Source organism: Cynocephalus volans, chromosome 10, assembly GCF_027409185.1.
Source record: "Cynocephalus volans isolate mCynVol1 chromosome 10, mCynVol1.pri, whole genome shotgun sequence".
NCBI classification, from domain to species: Eukaryota; Metazoa; Chordata; class Mammalia; order Dermoptera; family Cynocephalidae; genus Cynocephalus; species Cynocephalus volans.
This window is the reverse complement of record NC_084469.1, coordinates 51,447,634-51,468,950: the sequence shown is the minus strand read 5'-3', so window position 1 is coordinate 51,468,950 and position 21,317 is coordinate 51,447,634. Positions and strand designations below refer to the sequence as shown.

The window sequence follows — 21,317 nt, the reverse complement described above, 5'->3', positions numbered from 1 at the left end:
CGGTTGCTGCTGGAGCCATATTGCTGCAGTTCAGCAGGCAGTCTGCTGATGCTCTTGGAGGCTGTGGTATGGGCAGTTGCGTACGTTCCTCCACTGTCACTCATTGCTCCTGCTACTGCTGGTACTGAAAACAGACCAGAAGCAGGAAAAAAGTGGCATATCCCTCTTCCTGCCATACAATCTCTAGCCATTGATAGCCTAACTGGAAGCCAGCTTGCAAAGGAGTCTGGGAAATGTAGTTTGCAGGCTTTCAGTTCTGCTGATACAGAGGAGAGTATATGTATTAGTCTGTGTTGCTTACAATAGAATACTTGAAACTGGGTACTTTATAAAGAAATAAAATTTATTTCTTATAGTTCTGGAGGCTGAGATATCCAAAAGTCCAGGGAACACATCTAGTGAGGGCCTTCTTCAGTGCAGGGTGTTACATGGTGAGAATAGGCTGAGCAAGAGAGAGCTAAGCTTTTCATTTACTGTTCATATAAAGCCATTGTAAGCATGCCTATGACCACCCATTAAACCACTCGTGGGTTAATCCATTCACAAGGGTGCAGTCCTCATAATCTCCTCACTTTTAAAGGCCCCCACCTTTCAGTGACCATAATAGGATTCCCCACGCTCTTAACACTGTTACAGTGGAGATTAAGTTTCCAATACCTGAACTTTTGGGGGGACACATTTAAACCATAGCAGTGTAGAAGGGCAGGCGTGACCAAATGAATGCTGTAGTGCTTGGGGATGATGAGTTCGTCATAGTGGGAATGGGCAGAGAAGGCATTATTTTATATGGATAATATTCGATATGGGGAGAAGAAGCGGCATTCTAGATCAGGAGTATAGTGGGTGTGGTGGTGTGGAAGCAGGAATGCACAAGGCAAGTTCAGGGAACAGGTTAGCTGGAACGTTGAGTTCTTGTTGAAGAATGATTGGAAATAAGGTTGGAAAGGGAGGTTGGAGTCGAATTGGGGTGGGAGTGTTGTGATTAAAACTGTTTTAAGATTAACCCAGACAGAACACCATACATAATGATTTGAAATGGGACAGACCAATGAGGAAAGTCTCATGGTAGTTCAAGCTTTGAAATGAAAAGGGTAGAACTAAGACTATGGTAGTGGAGTTGGAGAGGAACAATCCATCCAAGACAAGCTTTTAACTATTAATACCTGTCAGTGGTTTGGGAGAAGTAATTGGCTTAAATAATGAGTTGTGTTTCTGTTAGTTTTTCTACATACATTGAATTTGTTGATTACTTTATGCTCTTGGGATAGTCTTTGTTCTCTACTTTTTATGCTTTTACCTCTCTCTGGGATGATACCTTGGCAAGTAAGACTCATCAGGATATCGTTAGGTTCTTTCTTGAAGTGGCATTAAATTCACTTTGATCATTTGAACCTCTGCTGTGTAACCTCTGCTGGGGCCTTGAAAACTTGAGGTAACACTTCTGTTTTTTGGGAATCGCTTTTCTCTTTTTTCTTTAGACACTAATTCCCTCATTCCATTTAGCAGGTGTTTATTGAGGCAGGTACTATGTGCAATGCTAAGGTCAAATGGGGAGCAGAATAGATAAGACATTAGGTCCCCATCTTATTGGAGTTAACAATTTAATGAAAAACAGACATTAAGACAAAAAACATTACTTAGCCTTAGGGCCTTTGCAGTTGCTGTTCTCTCTACCTGGAACGCTGTCCCCCCAGATTACTACAATATTAACTCACTTACCTCCTTCATGATTTTGCTTTTGCACCTCCTTGTCAATGAGACCTGCTCTGACCATCCTGTTTAACATTGTACATGTGAATTCTCACTTGCTGAAGCTCTTACCCTGCTTTATCTTTTCCCTATACTATTTATCTCCTAACTTACATTTGTTTTGTAATTGTCTGTTTCTGCTAGAATTTGAGCTCCATGAGGTTAGACGTCTTTGTTTCTTTTGTTCATTGCTGTATCCCCAGTGCCTAGTACAGTGCCTGGCACAATAGCAGGTGCTTGCTCAGTAATTTTTTGTTGAATGGATGAGTGAGAATAAATAAATGAGGGCATCCAGGGAACCGAAGGATGGCCACAGTGGTTAGAGACTAGTGAGAAAAGTAGAATGGTGGAGTTGAGGTCACATAGGGATTTATGGGCCATGTTAAGAATTTTGGGTTTGGGTATAAGAGCAGAGGGGAGCTCTGAGAGGCTGTAAGCAGGGGATTGACAAGATCAGATCTATTCTTCTTCTTTTTTTTTTTTTTTTTTTTTTAACCAGCATACCTATCTGTGTTAGTTTATTTATTTATTTATTTTTAAATTTTATTTTGTCGATATACATTGTCAGATCTATTCTTTAAAAAAAAACTTGCTACTCTATAGAATATGGATTGCAGAGAGCCAGAATAGACGTGGGAAGGAACACGTGAGACTGTGGGGATCCAGGCGATTTAGCTTCCCTGGCGGTGGATATGTTGTCTTTCTCAGCTGTTGCATTGAGCATTTGTTCCAAGAGTAGGGATTGATTGTTATCAGTCTTATTACAATTGCATGCACTTAGATTATCATTAGCCCCAAGAGACCTACCTGTCTCCTTGAAGAACATCACTGTCCAGTGATTCTGCTGATGGACGAGAGCCTTCAAGATAGCTTGGCTGTGAGATGCCATTTCACTAGTTTTTATCTGTGTGCTTTCCCTTCCCCCCTGCAAGATTTAATGACCTAGCTAGGGAGAGAGTCCAGGCCTCTTGGCTACTCTCCAAGTGTTCTACCACAAAATGTTAATATTACCTTTCTCAGAATTCTTCTGAATCATTTGCTGGCACTATAAGTGACTTTTTAAACTTAGATTTTTGCCATTTTTGAGACTGTTTGTAGTAGTACTTTTTGCTGGAGAAATTTGAGCTGCTTTGGTTACTTGAAAAAGTTCTTTTCACTTGCCTTTGCTTTTTAAAGTTGAATAGCCTATGCTAGGTAGGAATGTTTCTGCCTTCTGACATGTTAGTTGGCAAAGTAGTAGAAGCAGCCCTTAATAAAGGTCACTTTGGAGGAATATTAGTTGGGTACTTAGCATTCTTGGCATTCTTGTCGAATGATACAGGTTTATGGTCTTTTTATTAAGTTCTTAAAATCAAATGGTCTTTAATTAGAAGCAAGCACGTATAAAACTTTGTGACTCCAGACAACACTAGCCTTACTGTATTAGATTATAGAGTGGGATTCGTGCCTGTAGGACTACGGGTTTTGATTGGGAGAAATAGAGAAGGGGTGTGAGAAGGCTGTATTGAACACACTCTAGCCCAGTCCGTGGCATCTGCTCACTGCTTACAGCCTTGCCGGTATGGAATGTGGACACACAACTTTCAAGCTCAGTTGACTTTTGAGTGCACCTGACTTGGCTTTTAGCTGTCATGATTCAACTGGTTGAGTTAAGCTTTCTGTTAAATAGTAAGGAAAATGGAGTTGAGTAGCCTAAGTTTTTTTTAACTCATGTAATAGTGAGACTTGATAAGCTGTGAGACATATATTTCAATTTCCATTTTCAAAAAGGCCCATTATTTTAAATAAGACAGTGGAGAAATATGTAAATTCAGTGACTAAGTTATTACAAAACAACACCCCCCCCGTCTGCCTCCCAAACCACAGACACAGACACACAGACACACACACACACACACACACACACACACACACACACACACACACACACACACACAGTGAGAGAAACCCCACCTTATTCTACTGTGTATGGTTTTTCACTGGGTGGAAAGGGCTCAGGAAAGTGTGTGTCATCTCTTCATCTGCCTGTGACCCATCATGTCCTTAATGAAGAAGACTGAAGGGTTGGTATGTTTTACATGGCATTTCGGTACAAACAAGTTATATAAGTTTACATGCTCACACCTGTGCTCTCGAGGAGAGTTAATAGCAAGAAGTGTTTGTTGTGTTATGGACAGCAAAATTAAGCCCCTGACAAGCTCTCTTGCACCATGGGTTTTCTGAATAGAAAGCAGAAATAACAAATGGATTGAGGGGCATGGCAGTGGTCTAAGGAGTTGGGAAGATACATGCAGGAGTAAAGGAACTTGGTTGAGACCCTGCTCATCTCCAAATCCTCTCTTCATTCTGCAATTTGTAGTAGTCAGATTAGCCATGTTATATGTTTTCATTTAATATTTTTACATAGTAGATGCTAGTCAAAATTAGTCTGCTGGTAAGGTTTTTATAATGGTGATGCACTTTTCTATACCATTCTTTCTGGTGTGAGTTAGAAATCAGCAGTAGCTATTGGTTGTACATTGATTTTAAGACTATTCAAATGAAAGTAGCTGCTGTATGCTCCTCCCAGGGCCTGTGTGTGTAACCTTGGGAGTAGGAGGTGAGGTCACAAAGGGAAATGCTCAGTGCGTTTATGTTAGGAAGAAACAGTTCAGGCATTCCGTGAGTATGTAACTGAGAAGGGTATATGAGTGAGTATGTTTTTGATAATTTGGACCAAGAGATGCGGTGGTCTGAATAGCAGCCAAAATATATGAGGTCAAGGTGGTTTCCTCTAGAGGTAGGACAGCTGCCATAGAAGAGTAGTAGACTGGACTGTTTTTCTTCTTAAGTCTGAGGGCTGAAGCAGTGATAAGAGATGACTCATTGATCTTCCTGAAATTACAGGCCAAGCACTTTCTAAGGAATGGTGGTTGATAAGGAGGAACTAGTTACTATTCTGGTCTGTTATCTAAAGGAAAATCATGAAGCTAGCATTTTATAAAAATGCCATTTATTAAATTCCTTATATGTTCACAAGTGTTTTCTTAGTTATTTTTGGACTCCCTAACATGATATGTTACTTCTGTAGTTTGAAATTTATCTTGAAGTGTTGAGCAGGGGATGTAGTGCTATACAGAACATATAAGTAGAATCTCATAAAAGTATACATATGATTAGGAGCAGAGATAAATGGTACTGGCTGACCGACACTCCTTTTGTCTCCTTCCCAGTCATTTTGATTCTAGGATCTTGGTTAATCTTATCTCTGCCTGCCCACCTGAGGCAGGGAGTGGTGTGGAGAGACAGCACTGGGGTGGGGGTGGGAAGTGGGAGCAAGACCTCACTTAGGACACAGGTTGACAGCAGCTTCTGGGACCGCCTTCCCTTCTCCGCGTCTTTTACTCGAGCTGGCTGCCAGCCCTGCCAGCCCTACCCAACTCTGCCTGCCTTCCAGGGGCTCATTTGGAGAGACAACAGATCATGTTCATCTACAAGTCTTTTCAGTTGTTAATCTCAGAAGAATTTTAGGAATTCTTTTTTCAAATCAGCCAGTTTTCTTTAGATTTTGCTACTTATTTATCTGCCCTTTCCCCTTGGCCACCTCTTGACAGTAGGAGACACAGGGTCATCCATTTAAGTATGGGAAGGAAATTATGGCCTTGAGCACAGTCAGAAAGAATCTGGCTCCCAGGCGCTTCCTGTGAGCCACCACAAAATTACAAAGACTGGGCTCTGACAAGGCTTTTCAAAGGAGCATCTCACACCACCACTGTGTCAGCGTTTCCATTATAAGCAGTTGTTTTTCATGGTGTTTATTATGACCAGGTTTGAATTGGACTTTACACGGGAAGTGTTTACACAGTGAGGGTAAAATAGCAGTATAGAGATAGGGAGGAAGGTTGAGAATGTGCATCTTGATTTCAGAATTAACTTTTTCAGCCCAGACTTGACCATGCCACTCTTGCCGAGAAGCCCATGGTTCCTCAGAGGATGAAGTCCAGACTCTCTTTGGTGTGGCTAGGTCCTCTGCAGACTTGCCCCCAACCTCTCCTGCCATATGTGCCTGTGTTGGGTGTTCCGGTCCTCCTGGATGGTGTGGTAGAAACCTGGGGGTGGTGTCAGGAGACCTGGGGTTCTGGACTGGGCTCCAAATGAGAAGAGAAGAAAGGGTTTGGGGTTACAAGGCTCTTTTTGACTCTTGTCTCTTGGCAAAAGCTTGGGAATTAGACCACCAAATATCTGAGCATTAAGTGGTTTTTTGAACCATAAAGTTTTTTAAACTTTTTTTAGAACCCTAGACAAAAAATATTTTTACGTGGGACCCCAACATATAAAACAGATCAAATTGGAGTTTCTCTTTTGAGACTGAAAGGCCTGATATGCCACCCATTGAGCCTTCTTAGTAGCCTTGAAGAACTGCCAATTACATCCAGGGCTCCTTAGGGTGCTGCTTCTCAACATTTCTTCTCACTTACCATAGTAAGAATTAGTCACCTGTTTGACAGGACCCCAGGCAGGGGCCTATCTTGAAAGGGGGAGAGCGTATTGTAGTCATTGAAAGGATGGGCTGCAGTGTTGGGATTCCAGCTCTACTTGCTAGCTGTGTGAACTTGAGTTTCTTAATGTCTCTGAATTGTCTCTATCTATCTATCTATCTATCTATCTATCTATCTATCTATCTATCTATCTATCTATCTATTTTTATTGATTGATTGATTGATTGATTGATTGATTGATTGATTGAGTGGCTGGCCAATAAGGGGATCTGAACCCTTGATTTTAGTGTTACCAGTACCACACTCTCCTCAGTGAGCCAGCCCTGATTTGTCTGTTTTTTAAAAACTGTATAGAAAAGTGTATAAAGCATGTACACTATTATGAATACCTGTGTAACCACCTCTCAAGTCAAGAAATAGAACAGAAGCTCCACTGTGTCCTTTTTCTATCCTATCTCCTTTCTAGCTTCAAAGCAGGAACCTGAAATATGCTTTTCAAATATTGAGGTGATCAATTTTTGAATAAGTTTACTAGTATTTTTCATAATAACTTTTTGTTAATAGCGCCTATATGTAACATCTTTTCATTTGGAAAATTCAGTTTATTTTAAATATATTATTTCATATATTCATTTCCTCTAGATAAAGTTTGGGACAAACAACCTGAATTTAGCAGATTTTCAAATATGATTAATTGAGCCTAGGGCACAATTTTGTGCTGATCCCAGACCCTTTCCATGTTTTGTCTGGTAACTGTTCGTTTTTTCATCTCTGTCATACTGTTTTTAACTTCTTTTGAAATGGGCCGAGCCCGTGGCGCACTCGGTAGCGTGCTGCGCTGGCAGCGCGGCGACGCTCCCGCCGCGGGTTCGGATCCTATATAGGAATGGCCGGTGCACTCACTGGCTGAGTGCCGGTCACGAAAAAGACAAAAAAAAAAAAAAAACTTCTTTTGAAACAAGGCAAGCATGCAAGTAAATTTGGAGGCCAGAAAATGGAAAGGATGAATATGAGTTTTGATTTTGCTAGTGTGAATCTTAAATTAGTTCTTTAATCTGTAAATCCAAATTGTTCCCTACTAAAATTTGGTGGACCTAGACATTTATTTTATTTGGTCTGTTTCTTTGTGACTGTTGGTCTTGGCTTCAGAACAGGTGCATTAGATAAAATAAAAGCCAATCATTCTTTTTTAAAACGTGATGCACGTGGTGTAACTTATATTACTTAGCAATAGCCTGTTTTAGACCTGGCAATTCATAGAATAATGCTAATGAGCAGTGAGGAATAATTAGAAATAATGGGCTGAAGTCCTCATGTCATCTTAAAAAGCCATCAGGGGAATAATAAGGCTTACTGTTGGACTTGAAAATAAGCTGACCTCTTTTTCCCACTTGATAGAAAGGCCCGTTTCTTCAGCACTGTCCTCTGTTGGCAAGGTACATTTGGCTGGATGGGTGCCTCCACTCTTCTTGCATATTCAGACATATTTTTATGGAGAATGTTCTTTCAAAAAACTTTTTTTCTGAGAAGTTTTTAAAAAACTGAATAGATCATAAGTGCTCAGAAGCAACTGCTAAAATTTTATAGGTTTTATTTACCATATTCTTTTTCTTTTTTCTTTTTTAATTTACCATTTAAAAAATCAGTGTAAAATTAGTCTTAATACCAGAAATTCAAAAGTAAGACTTGGCTGTTTTTAATCTTGATTTGTTAAGAATCTCAGCTCACTGTGGTAATGACTAGATAGGTTGTGATATTCTTTATTGGAGTGCCTCCAATTTTGAATTTGCCTTGGTTTTGCATTGTAATTCAGAGGTACCTTTACCAGGGCATGGGGGAGAAAAATGAATCAAGAAGGGCAGGAGGTCACATTTGCAAAAATTTTAAGTGTAATGTCAGAGAATCTTTCATAGCTGATCTTTAAAATATTGACTTTAGGCTAGATTATTTTCAAAACAGACATCTGAGTTACCAGTTCTTGAAAATCTTTTGATCCCTTTGTGTTTTTCTCCTTGGGTTTTCCAGAGAGTGCAGTATATTGAGCTTACAAAGGGTATAGTGCTGAATGCATATGCCCAATATCCAAGAATAGTCCATCTGTTGCATGAGATTACATGTTTCAAGACCAGATGGGTAAAAACTTAATTCAGTCTTTCCAAAGATCAGGTGACCCATTTCAGAGATTTCCTGTACCCAGAACCCAAGGGATATAGTGAGATTTCGTGGCTGTGAGGAAATCCACCTTCCCATAGTAGATAGGAGTAGGTGCGTGTAGCCCATAGTTGTGGGAGCAACTACCAGTACTATTCTGGGCAGATGTCACTTGTTTTTTCTCTTCCTTTGTAAATCCATAGTTTTCTTCCCCCCCACCCCAAGTTATTATTTTATTTTGCATTTTACTGAAAGGCAGAAATATAATTGCCTTATTTAAATGGAGTTTTCTTTTATGTAAGACGATTAACTCCTTAGACTATGTTAAGCTGTTGGGTGAAGAGTTAAGGTTACCAGCAATAATATTGATGAGGTAAAGATTATTTTTTATATTAGATTCTCACAGGTAAAAATACAGTCTGTTTAGTCTGAGCCCTGACTGCTCTTCTCGTCTTCTACCTCCTGTGCATGAAAACTCTTTTCCAGTCAGCCTATCCCAAAACATGCCTAGTTCTTTCCCATTATAGTCACCATTCTTCATGCCCTTTCATGTCTTGAGAATGCCTGGACCACCCCTCAAAGCCCTGCCAGTCTATTAAGTACCAATTCAAATTTCACTTCTGCTCTTACTCCTTCTCCATCCACCCCAGATCTGAATGATCTCCTCTTCCTGTCTCTGGATCCCAGGAAATGGTCTATACCACTTACTGTCTTGTGGTTTAGTTATTTTTTTTAAGTATAAATATTGTATCTCAAGTAAATTAAAAGATGATCGTCAGCAAGGACAGTGCCCTATTCTTCTTTGTTTCATCACATTGTCCTTGCTCTGTAAGTATGTATTTGACTTGGTTGATGGACAGTTCAGTTCTCAATTCTAAAGATTAGAGTAATACGAAAGTGATTTATCTGCTGAAATATGAAGGAAGGATGGAATTTAGTTGCTTTGTAATTGGAGCCATCAAATGTGGCGACCTTTTCTCTTTTATTCAGTTCTAGAGGCTATGTTGTGCTTGTTGAGTTTGATGTGGTCATTTCATAAGACACTCCTCATGTGGTAAGGAGATGAGTAGAATAAGAGTATTGCTTCAGATTCTGACAGAAATCCAGTTCATAGAAAAAGACGATGCCCTCTGTGTCTCAGGTTCAAAAAGGTTATACAGTAATTCCTGTTTACACCTAAATGCCCTGACACATCATTTTTGCATATCACTAACTTTAAAGTTTTCTAAATTTATCTGGATTTCACAAATGAATGAATTGGATGAATAAGGACCTTGGACTCCACTTCCAACTTTTCTTCTCTAATTTATCTTTTTTCAAAAAGAAAAACAAACAAAAATCTCAATAAAATTTACTTTAACATTTATTAATATGAAAATGAGGGCCCGGCCCATGGCTCACTCAGGAGAGTGTGGTGCTGGTAACACCAAGGCCAAGGGTTAGGATCTCATATAGGGATGGCCTGTTTGCTCACTGGGAGAGCGTGGTGCTGACAACACCAAGTCAAGGGTTAAGATCCCCTTACCGGTCATCTTTTAAAAAAAAGAAAGAAAATGAAAGCATTGCATTTTCTTTCTTTTTTTTTTTTTTTTTTTTTTTTGTCTTTTTTATGACTGGCACTCAGCCAGTGAGCACACCAGCCATTCCTATATAGGATCCGAACCCGTGGCGGGAGCGCCACTGTGTTCCCAAGCGCTGCACTCTCCCGAGTGCGCCACGGGGCCGGCCTAGAAAGCATTGCATTTTCAAAAATGTTTTGTTTAAATTCATTGGTTCAATAGACCAGAGAATAGTGTTCTCTTCTTATTGGAACTTTTATATCCCATCATCCTGGTTTATCTGGAAAGTAAATTCCTCTGGAAAACTCTCCTTTAGGAATCTGTCTTAACAGGGAAAGTGCTTCCTACATAAATCCATTCCTTTTGCTCTTCCTTTTTCCTTAGTAGCTGACTCTTATCTGCTTAATGCAAACAGTTTTTTAACCAGCTGCTGACGTTAATTCCATAGCTTTGAAAACTCACTCAGAAATTTAAGGTATTGAGAAATATGAAGTATTGAGAAGGTTTTAAAAATGCTTTTTGCTTTCTGTTAGTTTCAATGTCTGTTTTGTTCCTGTCCCCTATTGAGATTAAGGAAAATTATGGTAACAAATATTTTATTTCCTTTGCTCATAGCTCCCTGTGTAATTATTTCTTTATCGTATTATTAGTTGGTGGTGTTCTGTATATGGTTGTTTGAAACTAAATGTGTTTTCAGAAGATGTTGAATATTGTTATAGATGGGGACAGTAATTTTGGTTATGGATAATGGTAGTAAATCAGTGTCTTATGGGACAATCCAAATTAGAGCCAAAAATGTTTCCTATTGCAGGAGGCAGGGGTGAGGTTGCTGGGATGGGAGGGTGATACATACACGTCCAGGCATATCCTGATAGAGCTGTTGACAGTATGAACTTTAGAAGTTATAGTAATGCTGGGATCACCATGGCATTTCTGGGTCCTATGAAATGTGTGCTATCTTGGGAATGTTAACACTTCTCACCCTGTTGTATCGTAGAGGTGTTAAAAAAGAGAACACCCTCCTTCTATCTTCCAGTTGAGGTACTCTAGTGGGGAGTTGGTTTCTTGGTTAAACAGATCACAAACAACTCTGGATGCCTGGTGATAAACTCTAAAAAAGCATGCCAATGTTTTGGGTTATTATGTTTTATTACAGCATGTATTTGTGACTGAGAACTGAAAATACTTCTGAAGTATTTTCTTCCCTGAAATAATTGAATCAAGGCATAAAACGTAAAACTTTTAGGTTCTGTGTTTTTATTTTTCTAATATAAATAACTGTAAAACTCAAAGATAAAAGGAGTTACTGTTTTAAAGGATACTTTTTCCCCTCTCTTGTAAGTCTTCGGTTTAAAAAGGACTAGGATTGGAAAATTATTAGCATGGACATTTAAGATTTTGCTGTTTGAATATCTTAGTTGCCCGCTAGGAACAATGGATCCCATCCCATTTAAACTCCAAAGACATTGTGAAGTCTTGGACATGCCCTGCCTCCTACTTTCTCTTTCTTTGTAGCCTTCAGATCATTAAATTTAGTGACTCAGCTAATTTTTTTTACCCACCTCTTAGAAAAGTTGAACGTGTTTGTGACCAAAGCACTTAAAGTTATTTCCTTTAAACCAAGTGTTTGAAATGTTTTTAGATTTATAATAGTCTTTGTTTACCGTGTAATTCAGTCCAATTGAGGAACTAGTAAAACTGCATTATCCAGACATCAAAGCTAAGAAGTGTGTACTTATACCAAGGAACTTACTAAGTTTCTAACAAGTGGAAAGTTACCAGGTGTCCAGAAATTAACCGCTTCCATGCCAGCTAATTCTCATTTTAAACTTTTTTTTGCATATTTTTAGTTGTCAGTAGCATTTCCTCGGTTTAAAATATCAATTGCTACATCCTTCAGATAACTGAAACTATCATATCATTAAAAAATTTTAACTAAACAATGATGTTGAATAACCATTTTAGTTTGTTTCAAAAGTGAGCTAGTATCTTTATTTCTTGAGGTTTAAAAGCAGACTGGTGTTTTGTTTTCCCTGAGATTTCTGTGAAGGGATAGATTATTAGACCCACTTTGCAGGGAAAATGAAGTCATAGACAATGGGTGATTTGCCAGCTGCATGCAACAGTCACTTGAAGTAGGACCAGTGTCACCAAGTTGCATTTCAAGATTGGTAGAGTGGGTGACCTTGAGACCTACCATACCCTGGGGTAAGGAACTGATAGAGCTCTGTTAGGGGAGCACCCTTGACTTCCTTAAACCTTCATATATAGTCCTATCTGAGGCTCTGTTAAACCTAAGTATATGCTCATGGCTGAAACAAAATTGTATGTGTATACTACAGAATAATGTGCAAACGCGTTTTGATTTTGTACAAATCTTTCCACTTCAGGTATTCATAGGACATGTGTAAACATGCTTTCAATATTCATAAGCATCTTATACTTTTGTTTATGTAAGCAATCACCTAGTGAAGTGGAGGATGGGAAAGGTTTGTTTTTTCTCCTCCCCATGGATGCCTGGTTTGTTCCTGCTGAAGTCTGGAACTTGGCTTCTTTAGGAGCAGGCCATTATCTGGAGGTGATTACCTACAGTCGATATTTCTCTTTTTATTTTTTTTATTTTTATTTATTTATTTATTTTTGTGACCGGTAAGGGGATCTCAACCCTTGGCTTGGTGTCGTCTGCACCGTGCTCAGCCAGTGAGTGCACCGGCCATCCCTATATAGCATCCGAACCCGCGCAGGAGCGCCACTGCGCTCCCAGCGCTGCACTCTCCCGAGTAAGCCACGGTGTCGGCCCTGATATTTCTCTTTTTAAAATGGTCAAACCATTTTTACATACCACATCTAGTCACATTTTGTTTCCAGAGAGGGGTTGGCTTTCTGGGTTATCAAAGGAAGATCTGGATGTTTGGAAAAGGTCTGTGACCTTTTGCGGTTATTATCGCAGGGAAAAGCCATGCTCTCACATTCGTTGCTCCCTTGGATCAGAATAATTTGTAGTGGTCTGACTGCTGGTGGCATTTCTTATGAGATAGGCTAACAAAATGTATTAACGTTGTGCAAATGCTAGGTTCCTACCAGACATAAATACGATTCAAAAGATAAATGCTCTGTTTATTTTAAATTCTCCTCTTTGTGATTGTCTCGGGAGACTGCTCATTTTGCTGTAGGTTCAGCAATTGCACCGTCATATTCGAGTGTATAAGTAAATGGCAGACAGTGCAATATGAACAGTAGTAGCCAGAAGACCGTTTATGTCAAGGCAGCCAAAGACTACTTATTTTACATATTTCAGCCGGAAAGTTGCTGAAGACTTTGTAATACCACATAATATTTCATTACTTCTGGTGTTAAAACTTTAGGTCCTTTCAGGTGCCACTTTTCAGCCACATTTTGTGGTTCCCCATAAACTTTGGGAAAAAATCCAAAGTCTTAAAGTGGCTTAATACAGTTCTTGCTTACTTGTTAATGCATCTAACTATCTCCCCCGCCCCTCACACTTTATTCCAGCTGGCTCCCCCAGCTAACTGCTTTTTTTGTTGGGGAAAAGACATTCTCTCTGTCTAAAATGCACTTCATACTTCACACTCACCTGAGGTGGAACTTCCTCCAGAAAAGCTTTCCTAAGTCTGAAAGGCTGGGTTTGGTTACCCTTAATGCTTTATAGTCATTCACTTATTCAATCCTTTGGTAAATCTTTTCAGGCACTGTGCCATAGGCTGAGGACACAGAAGTGAACTAGGCAGGGCTGGGCCTTATCCTTACAGAGCTTACATTTTTGTCGGGGAAACTACCTCATGTTCACACCCTTAAGTTTTTTTTTTAATTTGGAAATAATTACAAACTTATAGAAACATTTTACTTATTTATGTTCTTACTCTTTCTCAGTATGCACGTACTTTTTTTTGTGGACCAGTTACATGCACTATGGCCCCTTTCGAAAGGAAAAGCCCCAGCCTGAGCGTGAAAAGAAAACACTCCAGGAGACAGGGACTCAACCAGAGTGTGTCAGGCAGGCAGAATGAACCAGCGGCTGCCCTCCCGGGAGTGGGAGCAGCAGCAGGGGAGTCACGGAGGGCCTTTATACCAGTCAGGCTGAGAAGGCAGGCGAGGGAAGCGAGCGGGGTTTAAGCTGAGTTGGGATTTTTCTATAGGTGGAGAAATTCGCGCACACAGGAAGGGGATGTGGTGAGAAGAAGGGGGGGGGGGTTTGTGATTCTTGGAAAGCGTGCTGTTCTAGGGACCTGAGACTCTCCACAGCCATTTTGGGTGTTCCTCCCGTCCGCCCACTGCCATCTTAGACATAGGCTAAAACATAATTGCCTGACACCTTTCCCTAAAATACTTCAATGTGTATTTCTTAAAAGTGGGGATATTCCTTTACATGGTAGTTGTCAACTTCATAAATTTGATAAAATATTTTATTTTTTCTGGTTTATCATTCCTGTATTACTTTTTTTTCCCTAATTTTTTTTATTGTGTTAAGATAAACATAACATAAAATTTATCATTTTACTTTTTTTAGTTGGTGTGTGTGTCTGTGTGTGTGTGTGTGGCTGGCTGGCTAGCTGCTACTGTTTTTTTGATAGTAGCCATCCCAATGGGTGTCAGGTGGTATCTCATTGTACTTTTGATTTACGTTTCCCTATTGATTAGTGATCTTGAGCATCTTTTCATGTGCTTACTGGCCATTTGTATATCGTCTTTGGAGAAGTGTCTATTCAAGTCCTTTGCCTATTTTTGAATTGGGTTGTTTATTTTTTCATTTGGTGAGTTTTAGGAGTTCCCTGTGTATTCTGGATAATAATCCCTTATCAGATACGTGATTTGCAAATATTTTCTCCCATTTTGTGGGTTGCCTTTTTACTCTATTGGGTTTTTTGTTTTGTTTTTTTAAAGCTGCTGGTTAGTACTGAACTCTTACTCTGTTGATATTGTCTTTCGATACACAAATTTTAAAAATTTCTATGAAATCCAATTTGTCTATTTTTTGTTGTTGTTGTTACCTGTGCCTTTGGTGTCATATCCAAGAAATCATTGCAAAATTCAGTGTCATAGTTTTTGCCCTGTGTTTTCTTCTAAGAGTTTTACAGTTTTATGTCTTTGATCTGAGTTAGTTTTTGTATACGGTGTTAAGTAAGGGTCCAACTTTATTTATTTGCATGTGGATGTCCAGTCTTCCCAGCACATTTGTTGAAAAGACTATCCTTTTCCCATTGATTAGTGTCAGCACCCTTGTCAAAAATTATTTGACCATATGAAGGTTTACGGGTTTATTTCTGGGCTCTCCATTCTATACCATTGGTTTGTGTATCTGTCTTTATGCCAGTACTACACTGTTTTAATTATTGTAGCTTTGTAGTAAGTTCTGAAATTAGAAAGTGTGGGTCCTCCCTCCAGCTTTGTTCTTTTTTTTCAAGATTGTTTTGACTATTTGGGGTCCCTTCAGTTTCCACAGGAATTTTAAGATTTGTGCAAAAGGCTGTCTGGTTAGCTCAGTTGGTTAGAGCATAGCCTTATAACACCAAGGTCACAGGTTCAGATCCCTATATCGTCCAGCCACCCCAAAACAAAGAATTATACAAAAAATTTTGACAGGGCCTACATTGAATTTGTAGATCCATTTGGGTAATATTGACATCTTAACAATATTAAGTCTTCCAATCTATGAACATGGGGTGTGTTTTCATTTCTTTGTCTTCCACTTACATGAAATGTTCAGAACAGGCAAGTCCATACAGATAGGAAGTAGATTAGTGCTTGCCAGTGGCTGGAGGAATGGAGAGTGACTGCTAATTGGTGGTTTCTTTTTGGGGTGATGAAAATGGTCAGGAATTAGATAGTGGTGATTTTTACAAGCTGTGAATGTACTAAATGAATGTACTAAAAAATCATTGAACTGTCTACATTTTCAGTGAGTGAATTTTATGGTATGTGAATTATATTTCAAGTTTTTTAAAAATTAGCAAGTAAAAAGAAAAGAAGAAATAGCAGAACCCAGACCGAAGACATCTGAAATTCGTTTATTTGTCTTTACTTTCTTTCAGCAGTGTTTTGTAGTTTTCTGTTTGTTTTTTGTTTTTGGCAGCTGGCCAGTAAGTGGATCCAAATCCTTGAGCTTGGTGTTATCAATACTGTGCTCTAACTAACTGACCCAGCTGGCCAGCCTGTTTTGTAGTTTTCAATGTACAAGTCTTTCACTTCCTTGGTTAAGTTAATTCCTAAGTACTTTATTCTTTTCAATGCTACTGTAAATGGACTTGTCTTTATAATTTCCTTTTCATATTGTTCATTGTTAGTATATAGAAATGCGACTGATTTCTGTGTATTGACTGTGATAAAATGCTTCTAACTAGTATTCCATGCATAGTCTGAGGTTGCTAATTGATCTAATAATGTCCTATATTGCCTTTTTTGCACCTCTGGTACAAGATTCATTCTAGGGTCAGATCATTGTATGGTAGATATCTCTTTATCCTCCCTTAATCCGGAACATTTATGTAGCTATACTTTTCTATTATGTCATTGACATTTTTTGAAAAATACAGAACTCTCCCTCCTACTTTTTTTTTTTAAATAGAATGTTTCTCATTTTTGTTTGATGTTTCCTCATGATTATGTTCAGGTTATGTCTTCTAAGCCATAATACTGCACAGTGGTAATAGTGCATCTGAAGGCCCTCATTGGTGATGTTAATTTTGATTACCTAGTCAAAGTGTTGCCCAATTTCTCCACTGTGTAATTACCATTGGGGTATTTGTGTGTGTGTGTTTTCCCCCTCTCTCCCTTAAGTAATCAGGAGACACCAGAATTCTGTGCAGATATCTTACTCCTCATCAAAATTTCCCTCCTATATTTAGTATCAAGTCATGATTTTTGTCTGATCCAGTTGTATGGACTCAATTTCTACTTTTTGCAATAGGTTATATAATTCATTGATTATTTTGGTGCTTAAATTGTCCCAGACTTGGCCAGTGGGAGCCCCTTCAAAATGGCTCCTGTGTCATTATGAGATGCCCCATCATTTTTTTCTTGCACAAAATAGTCCTGGCTCATCTTGTACCTACCCTGCCTGAGCCCTGGAATCAGCCATTTTTCCAAGGAGCCCTCAAACTCTTGTTTTAGCACTTAGCACATTGCTTTCTTATATCTTCCTCTATTAGACTAGATTGAACCTCTCTGAGGGTACTAGATGTCAGTCTTACTTGCTCTTATATCTTCACCCAGCATAAGGCATGGCACATTAGATGTTTGCTAAATATTTGTTGAATAAAAAAACTGATTTTTGTTACAGTTCAGTGATTAAAAGTGGGTTACAAAATTATGATGCTAATGGGTTTTCTTTTTCCTCCCCCATTTAGGAAGAAATGTTGTCTATTTGGTGATGAGACGTGGTGAAAACTGACCTTATACTGGTATACAGCACTATGGGACCTGACATTTTCACTTCCTGGGCAGCCAGCCCCCACTGATAATGTTGGGAAGCCATCTGGTCTACTGCAAAACACTAATCTGATCTCGGAAGTGGCTGATTGTGGCAGGATGTGTCGACAATGATGATGGCAAGAAAGCAAGATGTCCGCATTCCCACCTACAACATCAGTGTGGTGGGATTGTCTGGGACAGAGAAGGAGAAGGGCCAGTGTGGCATTGGGAAGTCTTGTCTGTGCAACCGCTTTGTGCGCCCGAGTGCTGATGAGTTTCATTTGGACCATACCTCTGTCCTCAGCACCAGTGACTTTGGTGGGCGAGTGGTCAATAATGACCACTTTCTTTACTGGGGAGAAGTTAGCCGCTCCCTGGAGGATTGTGTGGAATGTAAGATGCACATTGTGGAGCAGACTGAATTTATCGATGATCAGACTTTTCAGCCTCATCGAAGCACGGCCCTACAGCCCTATATCAAGAGAGCTGCTGCAACCAAGCTGGCATCAGCTGAAAAACTCATGTACTTTTGCACTGACCAGCTGGGGCTGGAGCAGGACTTTGAGCAAAAACAAATGCCAGACGGAAAGCTGCTGATTGATGGTTTTCTTCTTGGTATTGATGTCAGCAGGGGCATGAATAGGAATTTTGATGACCAGCTCAAGTTTGTCTCCAATCTCTACAATCAGCTTGCAAAAACAAAAAAGCCCATAGTGGTGGTCCTGACCAAGTGTGATGAAGGTGTTGAGCGGTACATTAGAGATGCACATACTTTTGCCTTAAGCAAAAAGAACCTCCAGGTTGTGGAGACCTCAGCAAGATCCAATGTAAATGTGGACTTAGCTTTTAGCACCTTAGTGCAACTCATTGATAAAAGTCGGGGAAAGACAAAAATCATTCCTTATTTTGAGGCTCTAAAGCAGCAGAGTCAGCAGATAGCTACAGCAAAGGACAAATATGAGTGGCTGGTGAGTCGCATTGTGAAAAACCACAATGAGAATTGGCAGAGTGTCAGCCGAAAGATGCAGGCCTCTCCAGAGTACCAGGACTATATCTACCTGGAAGGGACTCAGAAAGCCAAGAAGCTATTTCTACAGCACATTCACCGCCTCAAGCACGAGCATATTGAGCGCAGGAGAAAGCTGTATCTGGCAGCCCTGCCATTAGCTTTCGAAGCTCTCATATCTAATCTAGATGAAATTGACCACCTAAGCTGCATAAAAGCCAAAAAGCTCTTAGAAACCAAGCCAGAATTCTTGAAGTGGTTTGTTGTGCTTGAAGAGACACCATGGGATGCCACCAGCCACATTGACAACATGGAAAACGAACGGATTCCCTTTGACTTAATGGACACCGTCCCTGCAGAGCAGCTGTACGAGGCCCACTTAGAGAAGCTGAGGAACGAGAGGAAAAGAGCTGAGATGAGAAGGGCATTTAAAGAAAACCTGGAGACCTCTCCTTTCATAACTCCTGGAAAGCCTTGGGAAGAAGCCCGTAGTTTTATTATGAATGAAGATTTCTACCAGTGGCTGGAAGAATCTGTATACATGGATATTTATGGCAAACACCAAAAGCAAATTATAGACAAAGCAAAAGAAGAGTTTCAGGAGTTGCTTTTGGAATATTCAGAATTGTTTTATGAGCTGGAACTGGATGCTAAGCCCAGCAAGGAGAAGATGGGTGTCATTCAGGATGTTCTGGGGGAGGAACAGCGATTTAAAGCATTACAAAAGCTCCAAGCAGAGCGTGATGCCCTTATTCTGAAGCACATTCATTTTGTGTACCACCCAACAAAGGAGACATGCCCCAGCTGCCCAGCTTGTGTGGATGCTAAGATTGAGCACTTGGTTAGTTCTCGGTTTATCCGACCGTCTGACCGGAATCAGAAAAATTCACTCTCTGACCCCAACATTGATAGAATCAACTTGGTTATCTTGGGCAAAGATGGCCTTGCCCGAGAGTTGGCCAATGAGATTCGAGCTCTTTGTACAAATGATGACAAGTATGTGATAGATGGTAAAATGTATGAGCTTTCCCTGAGGCCAATAGAAGGGAATGTCAGGCTTCCTGTGAACTCTTTCCAGACGCCAACATTTCAGCCCCATGGCTGTCTCTGCCTTTACAATTCAAAGGAATCGTTATCCTATGTAGTGGAGAGTATAGAGAAAAGTAGAGAGTCCACACTTGGCAGGCGAGAAAATCATTTAGTCCATCTCCCCCTGACATTAATTTTGGTTAACAAGAGAGGAGACACCAGTGGAGAGACCCTGCACAGCTTAATACAACAAGGTCAGCAAATTGCTAGCAAGCTTCAGTGTGTCTTTCTTGACCCTGCTTCTGCTGGCATTGGTTACGGACGTAACATTAATGAAAAGCAAATTAGTCAAGTTTTGAAGGGACTCCTGGACTCTAAGCGTAACTTAAACCTGGTCAGTTCTACTGCTAGCATTAAAGATTTGGCTGATGTTGATCTGCGAATTGTTATGTGTCTTATGTGTGGAGATCCTTTTAGTGCAGATGACATACTCTTTCCTGTCCTTCAGTCCCAAACCTGTAAGTCTTCCCATTGTGGAAGCAACAACTCTGTTTTACTTGAACTACCAATCGGACTACACAAGAAGCGCATTGAACTGTCTATTCTTTCATACCATTCCTCGTTTAGCATCAGAAAGAGCCGGTTGGTTCATGGGTACATTGTTTTTTATTCAGCAAAACGTAAGGCCTCCTTGGCTATGTTACGTGCCTTTCTTAGTGAAGTGCAGGATATTATCCCCGTTCAACTTGTAGCACTCACTGATGGCGCTATAGACGTCCTCGACAATGACTTAAGTCGGGAACAGCTAACTGAGGGGGAGGAGATTGCTCAAGATATTGATGGAAGGTTCACAAGCATCCCCTGTAGCCAACCCCAGCATAAACTTGAGATCTTTCACCCATTTTTTAAAGATGTGGTGGAGAAAAAGAACATAATCGAGGCTACTCATATGTACGATAATGCTGCCGAGGCATGTAGTACGACAGAAGAGGTGTTTAACTCCCCCCGGGCAGGATCTCCGCTCTGCAACTCAAACCTGCAGGATTCGGAAGAGGATGTTGAGCCCCCATCTTACAGCCTGTTCCGAGAAGACACATCACTGCCCTCTCTGTCCAAAGACCATTCTAAGCTCTCTATGGAACTGGAGGGAAATGATGGGTTGTCTTTCATCATGAGCAATTTTGAGAGTAAACTGAACAACAAAGTACCTCCACCAGTCAAACCAAAGCCTCCTGTCCATTTTGAGATTACAAAAGGGGATCTATCTTATTTAGATCAAGGCCATAGGGATGGACAGAGAAAGTCTGTGTCTTCTAGTCCCTGGCTGCCTCAGGATGGGTTTGATCCTTCTGACTATGCTGAACCCATGGATGCTGTGGTCAAGCCAAGGAATGAAGAAGAAAACATATACTCTGTGCCCCATGATAGCACCCAAGGGAAAATCATTACCATTCGGAATATCAACAAAGCCCAGTCCAATGGCAGTGGGAATGGATCTGACAGTGAAATGGATACCAGCTCTTTAGAGCGAGGCCGCAAAGTGTCCATTGTGAGCAAGCCAGTGCTGTACAGGACGAGATGCACCCGGCTGGGGAGATTTGCTAGTTACCGAACCAGCTTCAGCGTGGGGAGTGATGATGAGCTGGGGCCCATCAGGAAGAAAGAGGAGGATCAGGCATCCCAGGGTTATAAAGGGGACAATGCTGTCATTCCATATGAAACAGACGAAGACCCAAGGAGGAGGAATATTCTTCGCAGTCTAAGGAGGAACACTAAGGTAAGACACCAATTTGGGATAAGTCATAGGAGTGTCTTGCACAGGGTTTCAGTGAGAATTAATTCATGATGATTTTTCAAGGACAACTTATTCTGGTTAAAAAGAAAAAAATATCCTGCTGTGTGTGTGTTGCGTGGGGG

General features: G+C 40.3%; 1 protein-coding gene across 4 annotated transcripts in view; it reads left to right on the top strand.

The window, feature by feature from the left end:
* The window catches only part of ARHGAP35 (Rho GTPase activating protein 35), a 133,797-nt gene that overhangs the window by 33,287 nt on the left and 79,193 nt on the right, over nt 1-21,317 (top strand). For all 4 annotated transcript variants that reach the window (XM_063109410.1, XM_063109411.1, XM_063109412.1 and 1 more), the window contains exon 2: nt 17,302-21,177. In XM_063109410.1, the coding sequence (XP_062965480.1) occupies nt 17,494-21,177 (3,684 nt within the window). In that variant the 5' untranslated portion in view covers nt 17,302-17,493. The remainder of the gene's footprint in view (nt 1-17,301; nt 21,178-21,317) is intronic.